Source organism: Hypomesus nipponensis, chromosome 14 (assembly GCF_054491055.1).
Source record: "Hypomesus nipponensis isolate SF chromosome 14, ASM5449105v1, whole genome shotgun sequence".
NCBI classification, from domain to species: Eukaryota; Metazoa; Chordata; class Actinopteri; order Osmeriformes; family Osmeridae; genus Hypomesus; species Hypomesus nipponensis.
The window spans coordinates 22,296,992-22,317,190 of record NC_140374.1 but is presented as its reverse complement, the minus strand read 5'-3'; the positions used below and the strand labels follow the sequence as shown (position 1 = coordinate 22,317,190).

Genomic DNA, 20,199 nt, shown 5'->3' with positions numbered 1-20,199 from the left:
AAGTAATATGCTTTTACATTTTCAGTTGTTAAATGTATGTTAATGTATTGTACACTACTGCTGTGTGGTGATGACTTGAAATACTGCCCTTGCGTTAAATGTTAAATATTTCATTTAATCTTTCATCTAAAAAAATCCAGCTTTGGTACATTCACGTTCCAGCTGCCCAATATGACCCGGTGAACTAATTCCTGGAAGCTCCATTAAGGAATGCATGTCTGTTTGGAGGTTGACCTGTTAACGTGCCTCTCCTCCACCCTGGTCCTGCTGTCGCTCAGTGAACCAGCAGATGCTGCTGCTTGCCTGCCAGTGAGGTCACTAGCCACAGGCCTCTCTGCCAGATACCAGCCCGGAGATGCTGCTAGTGTCTGTGTGTGTTCCTCTGCTGGCTGTGGACAGGCCGCTTAGCCTAGCACTGACCAGCCCAGTCCAGAGGAGCCCCAACTAGACTATTCCTACCTGACCTAACTCTGCCCAAACCAGACCAGACCAGAACAGACCAGATCAAACCAAACTACAGGACAGGAAGCTACCATCTGCAGGACCGGAAGCTGCCATCTGCAAGACAGGGCAGCTAATAGGGAAGATGTGACGCTTCCAGGTCGGGCTGGTCTGCCTGATGTTCACTTATTCCAGATCCCTGCTTGGCCTGCAGCCTGCCTTGGCTGCCTGTCGCCTGAGAGGGCACTCTGTAAGCCACAGCTATCTCCATCCAACAGGCCAAGCAGGGATTCCTGTTCTAGTTAAGCTGTGGGTCGTAAACACACACAGATGTAGCCTGGTCTTAGGGCTGCTAAGAGGGGCAATCAAGCAGGAAAAGGTTATGAAGACACTTGCTTAGGAACAGTAGAAGTTCATGTGATGTCACTGACAGAATCATCATGTTTAAAGTTCTAGCATGTGCTTTGGAGAACGTCTCCGTTGGGTCAGTTGGCGCGATGCACACTCCTGAGTGCATGCATACACACAAGCACACGCATCTCCTCCATCCATCGCTAACACTGTGTGAGCTCGGCCCGGTGCTGGCCGGGCCTGCTAGCACGGCTTCCTGCAGAGGGAAGAGCAGTGAGGGCAGGGGGGCAGGACGATCTCCTTTCAGTTTGTCAGCAAGGCAAGGCAGGTGTGTCAGGGGGAGTGCAGGATGTGGTGGTGGGGGGGGGGGAAGGGAGGGGAGGAGAAGGGGAGGTTGAGACGGGGGTTGTTAATATGACAGCTAGTGACTCGGTCTCCAGGAAACAGCCACAGGGAGGAAAGTGGGAGAGAGAGAGAGGGAGGGAGAGAGAGGGAGGGTGGGAGAGAGCGAGAGGGAGGGTGGGAGGAGAGTCGAAGGGGGACTCATCAGTGAAGCCTGGGCTCTATCCCCCCTGCCTCCCCCCTGCCTCCCCCCTGCCTCCCCCTGCCACCCCTGGAGGCCTCTGTGACAGGAAGCCCAGCTCCAGGCCCCCGCGGCTGCATCTCCGGCTGAGATGGCTCCCTTGTCGAGTCTTCTCCACACCTCAGCTGCTGCCACCACAGCCACTCTGTCTCACAGAGCGCAGCAACAGGAGCTGCCTGCTTGCCTGCCTGCCTGCCTGCCTCCCAGACTGTGTATCAGTATCCAGGAACAGAGACCCAGCCGGGAAGAGGAGAAGAAATCCCAGATTCTTGCCTGGTTGAGGTCACACCAGGAAGGGGCATGTTGGGTACAGCATCTGACCTGTGGAGGAAGCAGAAGAACATTTAGGGGAATCTACAACAAAAAAACATCCACTAAACCATCGGACACGCGAGTCTCGGAAAGAAAAATTACGTTTGAGCAAGCCGTCTAATAAGGACCAGCGTCATTTCCCCTGACCGAGGAGTGGGTGTGCCTGCGACCCCAGATTGAGGTCCTTGGGCTGGGCTAGGTGTGGGGCTGAGGCTGGGAGTGGGGGTGGCAGCATGGATGAGCCCTGCCATGGGGGGAGATGGGAGCTCACTTGCCTGCTGTGGCTTTGGTGTTCTCCAAGGATGCTGCTGGGGCAGCCAGGGACGCAGGAGACGGAGAGTTCAGCCTGAGGTAGGGGCCGCTCAGGGGGCACTCGGGGGGCAGGGGGGCAGTGCATACTTGACCGCTCTGTGTCTCTGTTCATCTCTTTATCTGCCACTTCATCTCTCTCTCTTGTAGTCTCTCTCTCATTCTTTCCCACACCCTCTATCTTCAGCTCTTTCCTTTTCAGCTGCACTGTTTTCAGTCAGGACGCTAATGATGCATTGTTGTTGCTGTAAACTAACAAGCCAACTTCATGCAAATAGGCTCAGGTTACATTATAGAAGCAGTAATAATTCACCTTCAATGTCGTCATTCCCATCTGCCTTGTTCTGGTGCACCTGCTGTTGCAGTCACCGGCGTCAGCGTGCTTTGTCACCTGGGTGACACTACTTGGCAGACTGACTGAGCGGAGATGCTGTCTGCTCTCTGGTGGATCCTCCGTCCCTGGGCAGGAACAGACTCAATAACAACATCCTCTGTTCCAGACTGAGACGTCAACTCCCTTCTCGGCTGCCGTGTCTCCTGGTGATCTCAGGAAGCTTCAGCACGTTGCTGCCTGCTGTTATTACAAGGTCTTTCTGACGCGTCAGACTCTGTCAGGGTTGCTGGTCACACAACGTGCTGCGCGAGTGATCTTATCGCCACTGTTGTTGTTTACTCGTTATCAAGGGACCTGGATGCCGGTTTTGACAGGAGAGAAACCAGGAAAGAGATGAGGGGATGGGGAGGTGGAGAGACGTGGAGACAGAAATAGAGACTAAGAAGAAACAGATGGAGAGACACAGATGGAAAGAAAGAAAGATTGAGAAATAGATGAACACAGTGTTGGAGCTTTGGTGCAGGGCAAAGGGCCATCTGTCTGGGTGGAGGGTTTGGTTACAGCAGAAAGTGACCACTCTGTGGAAACAGACACTGTTGCCTCAGTCATGCTTATCTCATCAGTATTACAGCCTCTGTAGACGTTTATAGAGCTAGAAAATTGATTTTTTTTCTGGACTTGTTTTGTTTCTTCCTTTATCAGTAAAGAATCGGAAAGGGCTGAGCCGAAGGCAGGGTCTGTTGCAGCAGGGCTAGTCAGGGGAGGAAACAGGAAGCTGAGTGTCCTGTCTGAGTTTGATTGTGCTGAAGGAGCACTACAGCAACAGGGACAGCTCATCCTTAGAGCCCTGGCCTGATTACAGGAGGGTCCTTCTGTTACCTAACAACCATCTCAATCATATTCATGTGGCCACCGCTGTCTCCCAGTGAGGAGCTGCGGCTCAGCGTTGATTAGCCAATGGAAACATGGCTTACACCTACATCATTGATATCGAGTTGTGAGGGAGGGTGACGGTGTTGGGTTTCTGATTAAATAACTTAATTGTGTAAGAGGTGATGCATTGTTGTGCGCCAGAGAAATCCAGCATGCCCAAGATGAACCATATGAGATGTTAAGAGTGTTGAAGTGACAGGATCTGTGACCGCACCCCCCCCTCCTCCCCCCTCTGCCGCTGTTGCTGTATAACCTGAACGCCTGAACGATCATTGTGTTACAAACTCTAACCTGCTTGTGTATAGTCTAGTCCAGTTCTTTAGAGCTTGGGGTCCAAGTTGAAGTCACCGCGCAACGGCGCAATGAGAATGCGCTCCTCCGTGCAAAACCTGTCAGTGCCAAATTGATTTAAACCGGCCAGTACTCACGCTGTTGCCGGGTCGATGACAGGTAAGAGGGCAAAAACAAATCTGTGTTGGAGGTGTCCAAGCTGTTATCTGCAAAACCTGAACAGGTGGCCTCTTCAAGGATTTACGCGTCAAAGCGAATTGACTCAACAGCTTGCCTCTCTCAATAATCTCCCTCTTCTGACGACAGCACTACTGACCCTGGGCTCAAACTGTTGACTATGACAGTTTGTGTTGCAAGGATCCGATCACTTGTTGAGTTGTCAGTGAGGCAGTAGCTTCTGGGTCTAATTTGAGTTACCGAAGTTTCTCGTGGTACTAGTGCGGAAGTTGATAGACACTTACCTCAGAAGATGTTTTCACCGCTTTGACTTGGGATCCATAATATTTTCACCTGCCGTCTACAAAACGATTGGAATATATATTAATAACTATAAGGACATTGTTCATATCAACATGTTCCCCGAAATAAACAACAAGGTGAGGCAATATCAATGTTACGATGTTATTACTCCAACGAATACTCTCAAAGTTGTGTGAACTTCTCAAACTATTCCTCTGATCTCCGTGACTTCACAGTAGCCTCACTAGCCTGAACCCGTGTATTAATACATGTTACTATCGCACGACTTGTCTGTAAAGATGAATACAACGGTTGACTAATGGAGTGCCACAGTGTAAACAAACATGATCACAGACTGGTATTTGGTTCTTCGTTTTTCTTCGTTTTTTCCAAACCTAGGCGATCACACCCCCCTCCTCCAGTTGTAGTACCTTATCATCACAGCATCACATCTCTAACCTTTTCTCACCTCTTAATAATTACTACAGAAAGCGACCGCACTGTAAACGGTGACGCATTCAAAACAAAACCTCTCAAACACAGAGACTTTCCCATTGTCTAGTAATGACTAAGCAGACTTAAGGACAGCCTGTCTGTGTAGCTTATGGCCTGCCTGCCCCTACCACAGTGACCTACATCGCAGGCCAGCCCTCACCCCCCCCCCCCTCTGGCCCACCCCAGGGGGTACTCCCATCACCATGACACAGGTGATGTCACAGGTGTTCAGATTGGAGTAAGAGGGGGACTTTCTGCATGGAGGTCAAACTCCTAAATATAGCCCAGGGTTACAGTCATCCTGGGGGGGCAATGCTGGCTGCCGGTACACGCATGGTTATGATGTGGTGTTTAACAGAGTTCAACTGTACTGCATGCTAACTGGCATCATCCCTTTACAGAACCTGCATTCACAGACCTTGACATCTGGTTCAGTGAGAACCTGACAGATGTTAAAGATTCAGCAGATGTTGTTAGTTAATGATGATGCCTGTCTAGCTGCATCTATTACTGACCGGATGATTGCGAGTCTTGCTAGTAAAGTCTTGCTAGGAAATGAAGTGTCATGTCCAATCCCTTGCAATCGGCTCCTCTCCTTCGCAGTCGTTCTCGTTTCTAGCCCTCCCCAGACTGCCAACCAGCCAGGCTATGTGTGTTTGTGTGTGTGTTTGTGTATGTTTAGCTTGTGCCTATATGTGGTTCGAGGCTTTACTCCACACATATGGTGTTTTTCATTACAGCCAACACACAAGCCATCTGATTAAGCTGCCACGTGCTGGCCCGCCAGCTAAGAGTAGCCCCCCCCCCCCCCACACACACACACACACACTGACCAACACATGCCCTCACACACGCTCACATAAACACTCGCACACACACACACAGACAAACACACTGACAGACAGACACAATGACACACTAACTGACATTGTTTGTTTCTTCTGATCTTTCTAACCCCCAGTCTGCAAGACCAGAGGCCTTCCTCCACTCTGACGGTCACCAGACACACAGCACTCAGGCATCCAGCAGGACCTACTCCCAGGTGAGCCTTGCAGACACACTCAGAAGAAAAAGCATCCTCTAATAAAATGCATCCTCTGATTGCAAGGATCCTCTGATTAAAAGGATCCCTTTACACAGTAAAAAGGATCCTCTTTAAGGACGGAACACCAGGGTCATTATTTCTTTCCTGTCTCTTTCCCTACGTATTCTTTCTGAAGGCTTATGTTTGTAATCAGGCTACTGTGTAGCCTACTAGGGACAGCAGGGCTACGCATGATGTTATCCCTGACTCTAACCCTGACTCTAACCCTGACTCTAACCCTGACTCTAACCCTGACTCTGACCCTGATCTTATATCTAACCCTACCTTCCCATGGATGTCCATTAGACCCAGCAGGAGTCCGCAGGACTCCAGGTTCAGTGGAGAGGAGGAACAGTAGCTACCATCTTTTCCTCTGCTGCTTCCTGCAGCAGGTGGCTGGGAGATATATTTAGCTGATCTCTATGCGTCATAGCCAAGCTGGCAGACACTGCAGCAGGGTGTGCACGTGAGAGGGACATTTCTGCGGCTATGTATAAACCCAGCCATGAAGCTTTACTTAGTGCTGCTGTTTGAACTCATGAGACTGTGGAGATAAGCCTGTGTTTAGGGGTTAGAAACACAGCTGTGAGAGAGAGAGAGAAAGAGAGAGAGAGAGAGAGAGAGAGAAGCTCTATAGGATGGGCCGCTGTAGGAGGGGGTGTGGGGGGGGTGAAGGGGTGTGGGGGTGTGGGAGGGGTGTGGGGGGGGGGTGAGGGGGGATTTGGTCCGAATGTCATCGTGGGCTAAGTGTGTGTTCTTCTGGAATAACGCTAGAGATGTGTACTGTGGAGAGACTGTGGGAGGCACCCTCCAGGTTAGGATCTATGCTAGGGCTATTCTGATGTCCTGACCCTGGGTTCAGAGCGTGCTCCTCTCCCCTGTCACGACCGTGGGCCTGGCGGCCAGGCTGCAACACATGTAAACGCGCCGCGTCAGCAAGCGGGATGGCAGGTAGAGAAAAGAAGTCCTGCCTGTATTCAGCTCCCCCACAGTAGCAGTGCTGACAGGGCCTGTCAGGGCTGGGTTCGGGGCTTCATCCCCCAGCAGCCCTCTCACCAGGCTCAGTAATTCCATCCTCCACCCTGGGAGGGCTTGGTCATCTGAACCTCCGCAGCCTCAAATGGGCCCAATCAGATGTGGCAGAAAGAGACTATTGCCATAACCCATTTCAAAACCTAGCCCCAGGACAATGATAAATGTATCCAGATGGAAGTACAGATTATCAATTGACAGTGCACACTGGCTAGAGTAATTGGCTGGAACCAGTTTTAGGAAATTACCTCAAGGGACAACAGAACCCTTTTTCAATGTTATTTTTTTTATTATTTTTTCTCTTGTGAAGAAGTTTGGTCCAGTGGCAGGCACGCTGCCTCAGCTGGACCCTCCTGTGATCCAGGTGGTGGTCAGCACGGCCAAACTCCACCACCAGTCTGACAGCATCCTGCCCCATATCAACAACAAGAGCCTCCAGAACACCTACCTGACCCGCCAGGTGAGAGAGGGGAAAGAGACAGGGAAGAGATGAAACACAGTGAGCCCAATAAGAGAAACACCGATATTAAGAGAGTTGGAGAGAGAGAAAGAGAGAGTCGCATCAACTGACTCTGAAATAGACTGCCCACAAAAAACAAAGACCAAAGACTTGTGGGGGTCGGAGTTCTCTGTGTTATGTGTCAGTTGTGTTGTGATTGACAGGATGAAAGGCCAAAACCAACACAGTTCTCCACAAGGTTTGGATCCTCGGAGGAAATCCACTCAGACTCCGTCAACACCAAGAGCCTCGGCAACAAGCAGGAGAAGATGTGTGAGGGGCAGAGGCTGCCCATGTCCCCTACAGGTACCTGACGGGGCAGCGAGGGGGGTCACTAGAGAACCTTTTTGGTTGGTCGAAAATCCTTAGCATCATGGCCCCATACAAAAAGAAAACCACATAAATGTGACTGTCTCTTCTTCCTCCTCCTCTTCCTCCTCCTCTTCCTCCTCCTCTTCCTCCTCCTCTTCCTCCTCCTCTTCCTCCTCTTCCTCCTCCTCTTCCTCCTCCTCTTCCTCCTCTTCCTCCTCCTCTTCCTCCTCCTCTTCCTCCTCTTCCTCCTCCTCTTCCTCCTCCTCTTCCTCCTCCTCTTCCTCCTCTTCCTCCTCTTCCTCCTCCTCTTCCTCCTCTTCCTCCTCCTCTTCCTCCTCCTCTTCCTCCTCCTCTTCCTCTTCCTCTTCCTCTTCCTTTCCTCTTCCTTTCCTCTTCCAGAGGCTCTGAAGCACTTTCAGGGGCGTCTGACTGAGTTTGAGCAGGAGGAGATCATGGACTACTCTGAAATTTGGTTTCTGGGTCTGGACAGCCAGAAGATCGAAAGTTCTCATGGAACGCCCCAGAACTCCGGTTATGACGATGAACACGGTAGCTACATGATGGTGAGAATGTTAAACTGATTGTAAAATCCATACTGCTTGAAGATTTTGAAGATGCTTCAGACAGTTTGAAGGAGTCAGTCAAGGGGGAATCCCACCCCACCCAGTGAAAACAGGCCTGCTGTACCATATGGGACTGGCAAGCTACGTTACTATGCTTCTCCACTCAGAATGACTCTTCCTAATGTTTACAGTTTTAACTGGGTTCCAGTTATTCCTGTTGCTGATCTGGTCAAAAGTAACCTGATAAAGCGGTGATCCATTGCTGTAAACAGTGGTGAGATGACATTAGGGGTTAGGTCAGAGGACTGGCAGTCCCACAGGCTGGATGTGAGCAGGACACAGCCACAGTGGGTGTTTGACCTCTATGAATGGACAGACTTCATCTCTGGCTGACTGTCTGTCTATCCGACCGGTGGTCTCACTGATTGGCTGGCTAGCTGGCTGGCGGTCTCACTGATTGGCTGGCTAGCTGGCTGGCGGTCTCACTGATTGGCTGGCTAGCTGGCTGACTTATCGAAGGTGATCTCTGAGACCGTTACACACAAGTCAGAAGGCAGTCGCATTATCTAACCATGCACTGAGTAATAACACAAGGGAATGCAGCCCAAGAGCTGTATTGTCACTAACATATACAAAGACATGCGTTGTTGTGAACTGGTATGGTGTTGGAGACAGGCGTTCTCTTGACTCCCCTGCCTGTCTGTTGTATTCCAGGTTCTGCACGACCATATTGGCTACCGGTTCGAGGTTCTGGAGGTGATCGGGAAAGGTTCCTTTGGTCAGGTCCTCAAATGTCTGGACTACAAGACCGGCGAGGTAGTCGCCATCAAGGTCATCCGGAACAAGAAAAGGTGCAAACAGCCACACACCTTTGTGACCATATACCTTACTTTTCACAGGGAGCCGTTTACTGACTGACACAATCCAATTTGGATACAAAAAAACATCTGTGAACATTAAATGAACATTTTGGCATCCATCGTTCTATAAAGCTCTTCAAATTAGATTCTGATCCCAGAAGCTGGACATTAAGTTGATCATGTGAGGTCAACGGAGATGTGACTGCAGCCGGATCCTGACCCTTCTGGGAAAAAGAAGGTCACCTGACCACTTCTGGTCAGGTGACCTTTCTGGGAAACTAAGGTCCCCATTGGTCCCCTATTAAACATGCCAGAAGTCTTCACCTTTGGCTGTTGCTTTACCTGTCCTTTACAAGGTGACCTCAGGGAGTGTGTGTGTGTGTGTGTGTGTGTGTGTGTATGTCTGTCTGTGTGTGTGTGTGTGTGTTTTTATGAGGGTCCATGGGACTAAGGAACTCTTCAATAATGCAGAAAACTAAATGAGTGCTTAGTACTGTAGGCAGGGATGGGGAATGGTGAGGGCATAGTCTCAGACAACACCTTCACTTCCCAGATCCTGTTTCTCAGGACATGCACATCTAACCTAACATCTGAGAGGCCCAACGGACACTGAACACCATTCTGTTCTGGGATACCTATGAGCTTTTGTAAATTCTGAGAAAAAAGTGCTCCTTCTAAGATGCACTTAAGAAGCACTTAGGAAGGAGTGCATTGTTGGATTATACCAGTTTATTGAAAACAACCATGGATAAATATGTTCTAATACAAACTGGATTTGTCCTCTGTTACCTGTTATGTTATATTTGATGTGATTTATTTGTATTTCAGGATTCAAATGAACTAGAGGAATATTTGACATTGTTATTTGGCTTGCAGGTTTCACCATCAGGCCCTGGTTGAACTGAAGATCCTGGATGCCATCAGGAGAAAAGACAGAGACAACTGCCACAACGTCATCCACATGAAAGAATACTTCTACTTCCGCAACCATCTCTGCATCTCCTTTGAGCTCCTGGGGTGAGCCCGTGTGCATGTGTGTAAACGACTGAAAAACTGAACATGGATGAGAATTAAAGTAGTGTGTTCTTTGTGCTTGCTTCCATGTGGATGGGGGGTAACCCTAACCCTAACCCTAATAGACAGACAGACTGACACAAACAGATCGACAGGCAGACACAGACACATTAACACACAAACAGGCCGACAATCAAAATAGCTGAGGGAACATGCTGAAAGAGGACACTGAATAATTGATCACAAAATCGAAGACATTCAAGATGAGCTGCCTCTTCTGTGGTTCGACAGCAGGACTTGAGCACCTCTCCCCCGTCACTTAACCCTAAACACCTGATGCTTGCTGGGGCAAGTGAGACAGGAGTGCAGGGCTTGCAGACCAGCTTCAGTCCTAACCCTGATCCCTGTTTTTGAGGGCGGACACTGGAACATCTAGCTCCCTGTAGGTGCTGGATTTGTTGTAGAGCTGAATGACCTTTAGAAAGACGTCTTCTTGGACTGCCACCTTGTCTTGCATTACGGTCACCTGAATCCTTTACTTAAGGCTTTGATTAGGGCCCTATCTCGTTCCTCCTATGGCTTCAGGGTGTGAGGGCTCCAGTTACAGCAGTCTGAGACAAGGGGATTTACACAACATCAAGAAACACTAGTGCTCACTGGCTTGACTCAGCCAGGCTTCAGATTTCATCATAGATGAAGACAAAGAACAAGACTAACACACACATTTGACGTTGTTTTATATTAGCAACAAATACCACAGCGTGTTAGCGTGTTGTTCGTTCTCAATAGTGATGCAGTAGCGCCCTCTTGTGGATAATTGATGAGAGAGAGAGAGAGAGAGAGAGAGAGAGAGAGAGAGAGAGAGAGAGAGAGAGAGAGAGAGAGAGAGAGAGAGGAAGAACCAAGGGGGTACTATGAAAAGTAGAGGCAAAGCTAGATATGGGTACACCACCATTTAAAAACTGCCTAAATCTTCGCAAGCTCAGAATATCAAGTTAAATTAAATGAACACATGGCCCTTAATGTTTCAGCTGGAAAGGCTTCTGAATTACCTTCTGGTTCCTCTTCCAGGGTGAACCTCTACGAGTTGATAAAGAAGAACAACTTCCAAGGCTTCAGTCTGGCTCTGATCAGGAGGTTCACACACTCCCTGTTAAAGTGCCTTCAGATGCTGAATCGAGAGAAGATCATCCACTGCGACCTCAAGCCAGTAGGACTCACCACACCATCGAAAACCTTCCGGAAATCATGTATTTTTCATATGATATCATGTATGTTTTGTGATGTACTGTAATGGCTTGTTAACGTGTGTGCTGTTTACGTCATCTCAGGAGAACATCTTGCTGACTCAGAGAGGACAGGGGAACATAAAGGTGGTGGACTTTGGCTCCAGTTGTTATGAGCAACAGAGAGGTAAGCCAAATGTTTCTGTATGTAAATATTTATATTTGCATGTATATCGTATGTATACACTACCAGTAAAATGTTACACCTCTGTTTTCCAGTTTATTTATTATTGAAGCACTTAACGTATTGTAAATAGCCTAAAATTGTAAAAAGTTCAGCGATAAACTAAGAGGATGAAGACAATTGGGTTACCAAAAGTGGAAAAGTAAAAGATAGTAGAAATACTCCCAGAAATGGTCAGTACTCTGTGCAGTTCATTCAGTTGTGCGCCAGTGAATGATTGTATAACTCAAAGCCTCCTCTCACTCCATGTCTCCTCCTTGTCTCTCGCCCTGCGTCCTCTGCCTCTCCAGTGTACACGTACATCCAGAGCCGTTTCTACCGCTCCCCAGAGGTGATCCTGGGCCACCCCTACAGCATGGCCATTGACATGTGGAGCCTGGGCTGCGTCCTGGCTGAGCTGTACACTGGCTTCCCCCTCTTCCCCGGGGAGAGCGAGGGGGAGCAGGTCGCCTGCATGATGGAGGTAGGGAAGATAATCCCCAGCAGCTGTTAGTCAGAGTTTTCACTTCTGGTAACTTTTTTTTTAACCCGGTTTATGGTACTGGAGCTTATTGTAGTTATCTTAACTTAAACAATATCTGCTGATGAGATTTGTTTGATGTTCCCAGTCACACTAAAATGTTGTTGTTTGTGTTTTTCTCATGATCAGGTCCTTGGGATGCCTCCCAACGATTTTGTGCAAACTGCCTCCCGGAGAAGGTTGTTTTTTGGTAAGAATGAAACACAGTTTTCACTGTATCATACAAATGTTTGCTGTACCAATCTAAGTAGCTCTGTGTCTTAGGGCCTCATTTACTATCATTGCGACCGCAGCTTAATTTCCGCCTTGCCCAACATAGCGCACGGTGTATTTCCGCATTTTACGTGGTATTTATCAAACCAGATCCTCGTCGGGCAATCAGCGCCCATTGGTGTTAATTAGCGCGCCGTTAAAAGATGGGGAAAATCGCCTGCATGTTACTGTCACCATGGGTGATTCGAGGAAAAAAAAAAATCAGCGAACAGGAGCTAGAAATATACACACCCACTTTCCCTTATACCCTCCCAGCAACGGTAATCTGTGTTTTTACTCAAGTGCGCTGCCTTTGTAAATATGGTGTTATGTCTTTACCTGCTATTTCACACCTGAAATAGGCACAATCCTGTTAGTAAATGAGGCCCTTAGTGTGTGAAAGATATGTACAAGGAAAACCAGTCACCCTTTTAAATGAAAATGTCTCATGCATTATCTTAAATCAACCAATCCGTAGTAATAATGAAACTTGTATGACTTTCAGACTCCAAAAGTAACCCCCGAAACCTCACTAACAGCAAAGGGAGGAAGAGGAGGCCGAACTCCAAAGATCTGGCCAGTGTTCTGAAGACCAACGATGCTCAGTTCCTGGACTTCCTGCAACGCTGTCTCTCGTAAGCCAATGCAGAGAAGTCACCTCCACATACTCATTTGATTCTTGGCTACATGATAGCATATAGCACTTGGAAATGTAATTACAATAAAAACAATGGAGTCATATTATTGTTGTTTTGTACTCGTTGACCTGTGTAGAAACGTCTCCCCTTTCCGACTGTCCTCTGGTGTCCAGGTGGGACCCAGTGAAGCGCATGACTCCAGACGAGGCGATGCAGCATGAATGGATCCTGGAGTCTCGCCTCATCAAGCCTCGCCCCAAGACGCGGCCCATGATGAGGAGGCCCTCAGACAGCACCAGCAGCACCGAGAACAACTTTGAGCAGACTTATCGTAAAATAGTTGGGAACAGGACAGGTGAGATTTTGGTCCACCTGTACCTCGTCTTGTAGCCATAAGAAGTCTCGTAATAATCCGTCTAGGGTTACACTTTATTTTGAGAGTCTGCTGTTCACAACCTGCCAATAGCTCTGCTGATATTCAAAAACTGGTTCGAGTTTGAGGGTTAGAATTACTTTACCATTTGTTGAAAGTGTATCAAGTGTACTATGAGCATTTAATGATCATCTAAATGTTCACTATTCAAATAAAGTGTTAGCCAGTGTAGTGAAAGGGAAACCTGTATCATCATATCATGAAGGCAGTTTAGAAAGTGCCGACTTTCGCTGCCACCAAGAATGTGCACTCCAATAAAACAACAATCTATGAATTCATTTCAACCAGTATGTAAGTGTAAAGGTGCACTCTGATTCTGTCATGCAGCAGAGAGACTCCAGGCACACGACAACAGCAACAACAAGCTGAAGACCGACAGCTCTGCAGCGCGTGGCAGCATGCCCTCTGCTGGGCGTCTGCGTCCCATCGGCGCGTCGGCGGAGGAGCAGGTGTGTGAGGGTGTGGTCAGGGTCTCCAAGGACTCCAAGCAGGAAGCAGGCGGGGAGAGGCCCGTGCACATCATCATCAAACCCCAGCAGGAAGTACTTATCAGTGACGGAGAGAATCGGGAAGTCTCCCAATGTTTGCCACCAATCATGTAGCAGCCTTGTGGAGGGGGGGGGGGGGGGCACCTCTATGGCAACAGGACAGATGTACAGGAAAGCCCCACCCCCACAACGAAAAGATGGGTTTCTTAAACGTTCTCCTTAAATGTCAAATATTGTATTTTAGATCAGTCTTGTACAATGTACATTGTGTATAGATCATACAGTCTGCTGTACCAAAGCAATTCTGCTGTAAGATTTTTTTTATTTTTGTCTTCTTTTCTGTCGTGACCTCCTTTAATCCTGAACCCAACACAAGGACTAGTGTTTAAAAAGATGTGTCGTGTAATAAAGGAAGAGCCAAAGAAAGATTTGATTATAACTTCTTTCAGCAGTTTGGTAAAACATTTTTAAAGCTATGTATATCTTATGTAATTAGTTACAATAATAATACAAATGTATGATGGTTAAGAGATATAAGATTTCCTAATGCATGTACGTTTGACCGAATCATAACCTATAAGGTGGATTTGTTATAATTAATTGATTTTCTTGTACATATACCTGCTGTGATCTTTTAAATGTAATGTAAGGTACAGAGTTCAAGATAATGGTTCAGGTTATTGTAAAGTTTAGACAAGGTTTTACTTGTACATGTGTTATTATTCATGAAAGAGAGATTTTGTAATCTATTGTTTCTGCGATTATGATATTTTTTACTGGTAGATATTGAGTGACAATCCATTTGTTGATAGTTTGTGCCTTGCAGTATTAGAATCCTTTCACTTTACTGATGTACCTTTGAGTAGAGGAAGGAGTTTTGTGAACAATACCCTGAAAAACATCAAGGTCCTCTGCCAGGAAGTGATTATAATGTACTGTTACTATAGCATGATGCTATTGATCCAAAGTGATGTAGTATAGTCAAGAATATGCAGGTATGGCAGCTTGCTTACGTCATGGACACTGACAAGGCCTATACTTACATCTTAGGCACAAAAGTCAAAACTTCAATTGCAATTTCAAAGCAACAAATTAGCTTTCAGATTCTACCCACCTCCACAGTGCCCATTATATCATTGGTTTCAATTACTAAAAGTAATTAAAACTATAAAACATTTAGATTGACTTGACTGAAAGTAAAATCTTCTGTATGACAAGTCTTCCTGGCATAATGACGTCAGGAATCCGTGTTCGAAACACACGTCGGCATCTGAGCAAGTCTACCATTAGACCTGCCCAAACAGAAAAGTAGAAATGGGTTGAATTGATTTGGGTCCCAAAGATAGTGTGGCTATTTTTGATGTATTTTATGGACAAATAAATTAAAAAAAAATCAATTTTGTAAGACTGATTTCTTCAGAATGAACACAACATATCCAGTAAGACTAGGTTGCAAAACTATCAATGTGCCAACGCAGCTCATTACAATCAAATTACGTTTTTGCCTACTTTATCGACAAAAAAGAGATGCATCTTTGAGGCATTCATTTTAGCAATAAAGACATGAAACATCCGATAGGTGGACATGAGTAGAACAGCAACACGGCTTGCAATGTTAGGGCTAACCTAACCCAAACATGTATTGTATTTTGAGTTTTGCGTTCCGACTTGACCTCTCCTGCTTGCCGTATCTGAGACCTCTGTCAGAAAATAATCATGGCGGTCGCAGCGCTGGTTAGCCGTCCTGCGAGTGTCCTTCCCAGGATCTCAAGTGAGTAATACTTTAAAGAGCTCATATTTAATAACTATTTTGTACATCATATAGATGAATATGAGACTGGCGATACTATTACGTCAAAGGGGTAGATTGCATGGCTTAAAATCCGTATTTCCATCTTCTGTGACCCTGTTGTGTTGTGACCTACTAGGTCTATGAAGTAGTCACTGCTAGCGGCCGCTAGCTAGCGCGAGCTAAGACTAAGCTAGCTGGTAATAATCACCAAGTCAAAGCTATAACTTGACGATGCCCTCCCTGTGACTTGCTATCGGTAAATGAGTGTGTGTTACATACATTGTAAATCCATTAGCCATATAGCCAGTCAAACTGAATTGGGTAGCTAGCATAAGCTGCCATGGCATTACTAGATAGCCAACTTAGGTGGTTTGTTTGCGGACATCACCGGCTTACATACGTGGTTTCAGCCGATTCAATAAAAGCGGCTGAATAAATAGCTTAATATGACATCAATAATGTTGTAGATATGCAGTAAGTAGTAGTGGTAACTTCTTACTCGTAAATGTTCCACTGACGTCGGTGGTAAGCTTAATTATGTCTCTGGCACGTTATCATGTTAGATTGCAATCTACCAGTATAAACCTTCATACCTCTTCATGTTTCTATTCTTCTCCCTCCCCTGGTCCTCAGGTTCCTGCTCCCTCGTGGTGCTGTCAGCCGTCCCAGTGACAGTCCAGCAGAGGAAGGTCCACCATGCTGTCATCCCGAAAGGCAAGGGCGGCCGCTCCTCCTCCAGTGGAGTTGCTGCTACCGTCTTTGGGGCTACAGGCTTCCTGGGCAGATATGTGGTCAACCGTCTTGGTGAGTCTAGGTTGTAAACCAACTGGTTTGAACTTGATCTGCATCCAGGACTTAGGACTGCGATGGATTTGAAAAATTATAGATTTAAACCGTATCTCAGAAGTGCTCTTAGATTATAAAATGTTCACCAATTTGTTGGGAAAAAAAAGAGCTGGTTTGTATTTTAAGATGAACACATGTTTTGTTTTTGCAGGTCGCATGGGCTCCCAAATTATAGTTCCCCATCGCTGTGACCAGTATGACCTAATGTACCTCAGGCCTATGGGGGATCTTGGACAAATCATCTTCATGGTAAATCAATTCAGGAAGACATTTAAAATGTCTTATATTGCTTTCCTCCAAAGGCCATGTATGTATTCTCACAAATTCATCCCTCAGTATAGACTCAGTAGAAGGACACAGTTTCTCCCACTAGTGTGGAACTGTTTCTAATGTGCCATTGGTAGAGCTGACAAACACCCATCCTACAACACAGAAATGCTGTCCTGCTATATTTCCTTAATGCTTTCCTCTTGCTAGGAGTGGGATGCCAGGGACAAGGATTCCATCAAGCGGGCCTTGGAGAACTCCAACGTGGTCATCAACCTGGTGGGACGAGAGTGGGAGACAAGGTCTGTCTATATGTGTAGGAGGTGTAGCGACTACAAACTAAAAGTCGTTGAGAGCCTGAGGTAGGGCTTGCTTCGCAGTCTGACTCGCTCTCAATGCAACAATGGTAACAATGGTTATAGTCTGAGGATTAATCACTGTTTCACTATTAATATGCGTTAATTTATTTTGCAACATTGTATAAAATCACATGAACATTCTTAAATCACTTACTATAAACTAAATCTAACAACAGAGAAAACGTCTTGATTTCACCCAAGTGCCCTGAAGCCCTCATGGCAAACAGGAACTGAAGTCCCCAGAACAGTTTCAAACTCCGGCATGGCATGTTGGTAGAATTTTCCTCACTGTGAAACCGAAATAATGTACCATAGTGTCCCTTTTTTTTGAGGGTGAGAACAAAATCACTCGCTGTAGCTGAGCCGTTACATAACCGAGACGTTTTAAATTGTGGTTAATAGTAAATTAAGTTGATCGCTGCATCCCTAATGTATGGACTAGTTCATAAAAAAAAACAAAAAGCTTCCAACGCTTAAACAGGTGCTGGCCCGATTTGTATTTAAACAAATTGGTTTATGTACGTATACATTTATTTCCATGTGTTTTTTCAAATATACATTTGAAGATATTTGAGGCTGCTGACTTGGCCAATGCCCTTCATTGAAACCTTCCTCTCTCCACCTGCAGTAACTACCACTTCCTCTCTCCACCTGCAGTAACTACCGCTTCCTCTCTCCACCTGCAGTAACTACCGCTTCGAAGACACCTATGTCTCCATCCCTCAGCAGATCGCCAAGGCAACCAGAGAGGCCGGCATCACCAAGTTGATTCACATGTCCCACCTAAACGCTGACATCCGAAGCCCTTCCAAATACCTGAGGAACAAGGTGCCTCACCTGCCTCAGAACTTCCCTGGGAATTCTGTAATATGTGATGCATGTGAAACACACTCAAAGTGTTGATTCACAAAGATGTGAATGGTTTTGCCCTGCAGGCAGTAGGAGAGACAGCAGTCAGGGATGAGTTCCCAGATGCCATCATCATGAAACCAGCTGAGCTTTTCGGGAGAGAGGACAAGTTCTTCAACCATTTTGCCAGTAAGCTCTACATCTCTTGTGACAGTAGAGGGAGCTATTTTAGTAATTTTTCTTCTGAGTTTGAAAACATGGCTTACTCACTGGCTGACATGTAGATTCAAACTGGTTAAAGGACTTTTTACACCTGTGGACATCTTCTGTCCTTGATTTGTTTTTAATAGTGTTTCTTTGCCAACAGACATGCGCTGGTTTGGGAAAGCGGTGCCTCTCATCTCCATGGGCAAAGACACTGTGAAGCAGCCTGTTCATGTGAGTGTGTGTTCCTGCACACACACACACACGCAAGGTGTTGGGGGAGCTAACACTGCTAGAGGACATCTAACCACCTGGGTAGCTGAGCACCCCTGCAAGCCAAATACTGAGAAGCTTTGTTGGGTTCAAAGCTGAAGAGTTGTGTTCCCTGGGTCTGCAGTCCCACCTGCTACTGTATACTGTTACTGTCATGATTGTAACATTCTACAGTCAGTCACAAACCTAACTTATGTCCCTCAGGTTGTGGATGTCGCCAAGGCGATCATCAGCGCCATCAAAGACCCGGATGCCAACGGCAGGACCTATGCCCTGGTGGGGTAAGGACAGTTAGGTTCCACACTCATCTCACCTTCAAAAGGCTAATGTGGAATTGTTCTAAATACTAAACTGTAAGCACTACATCTATGTGACTCTGCGATGGCTAAGTGTAACCGGTGTGCACTGGTGAAACTCACTCCTCAGGTATGTAACAGGCCACCCGCGTCAACGAATATCTAGCTTTTCTTTGGCGTAGTTGGTAGTGGTCGCGCTTGGCAAGGTGGAGGTGGAGCGTTCGAGCCCAGCGAGTGGCGAACGGCGTACCTTGGTGTATCTTGTTTCGACGGAGCGTGGCCGCGTCTGTCACATACAGTCACATAAGCATATTTAAATTGGAGAAACGCATTGTAATTGACATCCCATGGTGGTTTACCCACAGAACAGCAGCTCATATTTTGGTCTCACTACATCAGTCATCCTTCTTAGTTCATGTTTTGTTTCCTGGACCCAGACCCAACCGCTACCTCCTCCATGACCTGGTGGAGTACGTCTATGCTGTGGCCCACAGGCCCTTTGTGTGCTACCCTCTCCCCAGACCCCTGTACCAGTGAGTATGCACCATCCCCCTTTCATTCACCTGAGTTACAACCTGCAGACCAACACACATGTTGGAATCCTAAAGAACACCCAGGTCCAATCCAGTGATCAGGTGCTTGGTGCGCACTAGGTGGAGATCAGTCACTGCGTCATACAACTGCCAACTTACCCCAAATGGGAAATGTTTAGTATTCCATGCATGTCTATACATGGGATCTCTAATATCAGATTTTTTCGGTTCTTTCTTTCTGTTTCAGTCTTGTTGCTAGTTTCTTTGCGATGAATCCATTTGAGCCGTGGACTACCCCAGATAAAGTAGACCGGGTAAGATTAGTCTAAAACACTCAAATACTAATAACGTGTCTGACATTCAGGAAGTCAAGACTTTGAATGTCTTTATGACAATAACCCACAGCAGTATCTTAATCAATTCAGATGAGTTTGAGAGCTAGGAAATCAAATCAGTTTGTCAAGTTTTACAGGATAACTTTGTAATTGGATGTCTTTTCTTCTACGTTCTCAGTAAATGTTGAGATCTTCTATCTTAACCTCTCCCTCATCCTGCTGTCACCCCTCTCATGTCCTTCCAGTTCCACACCACAGATATGAAGTACCCTGGGCTCCCTGGCCTGGAGGACCTAGGGATCGTCCCCTCCTCCGTGGAGCAGAAGGCCATCGAGATCCTCCGGCGCCACCGACGCTTCCGTTACCTGGAGATGGAGCTGGACGAGACCAAGCCGGCCAAGACGGTCAACTACTGAGCAGCGGCCCCAGACACCACCGGCTCCTGAAATACTCTGTTGTCTTTTACAACTTCTCTGTACATAAATGAATAAAAGATCATTATCTAAACCATTTTCTTGGGTTGATATGTATTTCTTGACATAATTGCTTTGTTTGTATCGGCACTCTTAAATGGAAACAGAATGACACATTTATAAATGTCTTCATGATGTAACTAAACTATTAATTAATTCATATTTTGGATGGGGATGTAGATCATTTTCCTTAAAATAACAAGCCCTTGTATGACTTAGGCGTCAACAGTGTTTGCAGGAGGACCATGGAGGAGTTGTACTTGGTAATCACTGTATCAGTGACACAAGGTTCAGAAGTA

At 46.6% G+C, this 20,199-nt stretch overlaps 2 protein-coding genes across 4 annotated transcripts; both read left to right on the top strand.

Moving 5' to 3' along the window:
* The first annotated feature begins 3,893 nt into the window (after positions 1–3,893).
* dyrk4 (dual-specificity tyrosine-(Y)-phosphorylation regulated kinase 4) lies at positions 3,894–15,070 on the top strand. Of its 3 annotated transcripts, XM_084672934.1 has the most exons (14): positions 3,898–4,150; positions 5,470–5,550; positions 6,935–7,084; positions 7,288–7,429; positions 7,835–7,998; positions 8,713–8,849; positions 9,735–9,875; positions 10,944–11,082; positions 11,204–11,285; positions 11,633–11,805; positions 11,992–12,052; positions 12,620–12,749; positions 12,926–13,107; positions 13,513–15,070. In XM_084672934.1, exons 1-14 carry the CDS (start codon positions 4,127–4,129, stop codon positions 13,785–13,787), a joined length of 1,881 nt encoding a protein of 626 aa, XP_084529060.1. In that variant the 5' UTR covers positions 3,898–4,126; the 3' UTR covers positions 13,788–15,070. The 3 variants fall into 3 exon arrangements, with proteins under 3 accessions (XP_084529062.1, XP_084529060.1, XP_084529061.1); XM_084672936.1 differs by lacking the exon at positions 13,513–15,070 and having other exon boundaries at positions 3,894–4,150; positions 12,889–13,101; XM_084672935.1 differs by lacking the exon at positions 6,935–7,084.
* Positions 15,071–15,360: 290 nt separating this feature from the next.
* ndufa9a (NADH:ubiquinone oxidoreductase subunit A9a) lies at positions 15,361–19,937 on the top strand. Its single transcript, XM_084672978.1, has 11 exons — positions 15,361–15,444; positions 16,099–16,269; positions 16,463–16,560; positions 16,789–16,880; positions 17,624–17,765; positions 17,873–17,975; positions 18,154–18,224; positions 18,468–18,544; positions 18,997–19,092; positions 19,340–19,406; positions 19,673–19,937. The coding sequence occupies exons 1-11, from the start codon at positions 15,390–15,392 to the stop codon at positions 19,841–19,843; spliced, it is 1,143 nt and encodes a 380-aa protein (XP_084529104.1). The 5' UTR covers positions 15,361–15,389; the 3' UTR covers positions 19,844–19,937.
* Positions 19,938–20,199: the final 262 nt, after the last annotated feature.

Bases quoted from the DNA above. Each gene is read 5' to 3' on its own strand.
- ndufa9a (XM_084672978.1), top strand. From the start codon at position 15,390: ATGGCGGTCGCAGCGCTGGTTAGCCGTCCTGCGAGTGTCCTTCCCAGG. The intron at 15,445-16,098 runs GTGAGTAATACT...CCTGGTCCTCAG, and splicing joins TGTCCTTCCCAGGATCTCAA to GTTCCTGCTCCCTCGTGGTG. The intron at 17,976-18,153 runs GTAAGCTCTACA...CTTTGCCAACAG, and splicing joins GTTCTTCAACCATTTTGCCA to ACATGCGCTGGTTTGGGAAA.
- dyrk4 (XM_084672934.1), top strand. From the start codon at position 4,127: ATGTTCCCCGAAATAAACAACAAG. The intron at 7,430-7,834 runs GTACCTGACGGG...TTCCTCTTCCAG, and splicing joins GCTGCCCATGTCCCCTACAG to AGGCTCTGAAGCACTTTCAG. The intron at 11,083-11,203 runs GTAGGACTCACC...ACGTCATCTCAG, and splicing joins TCCACTGCGACCTCAAGCCA to GAGAACATCTTGCTGACTCA.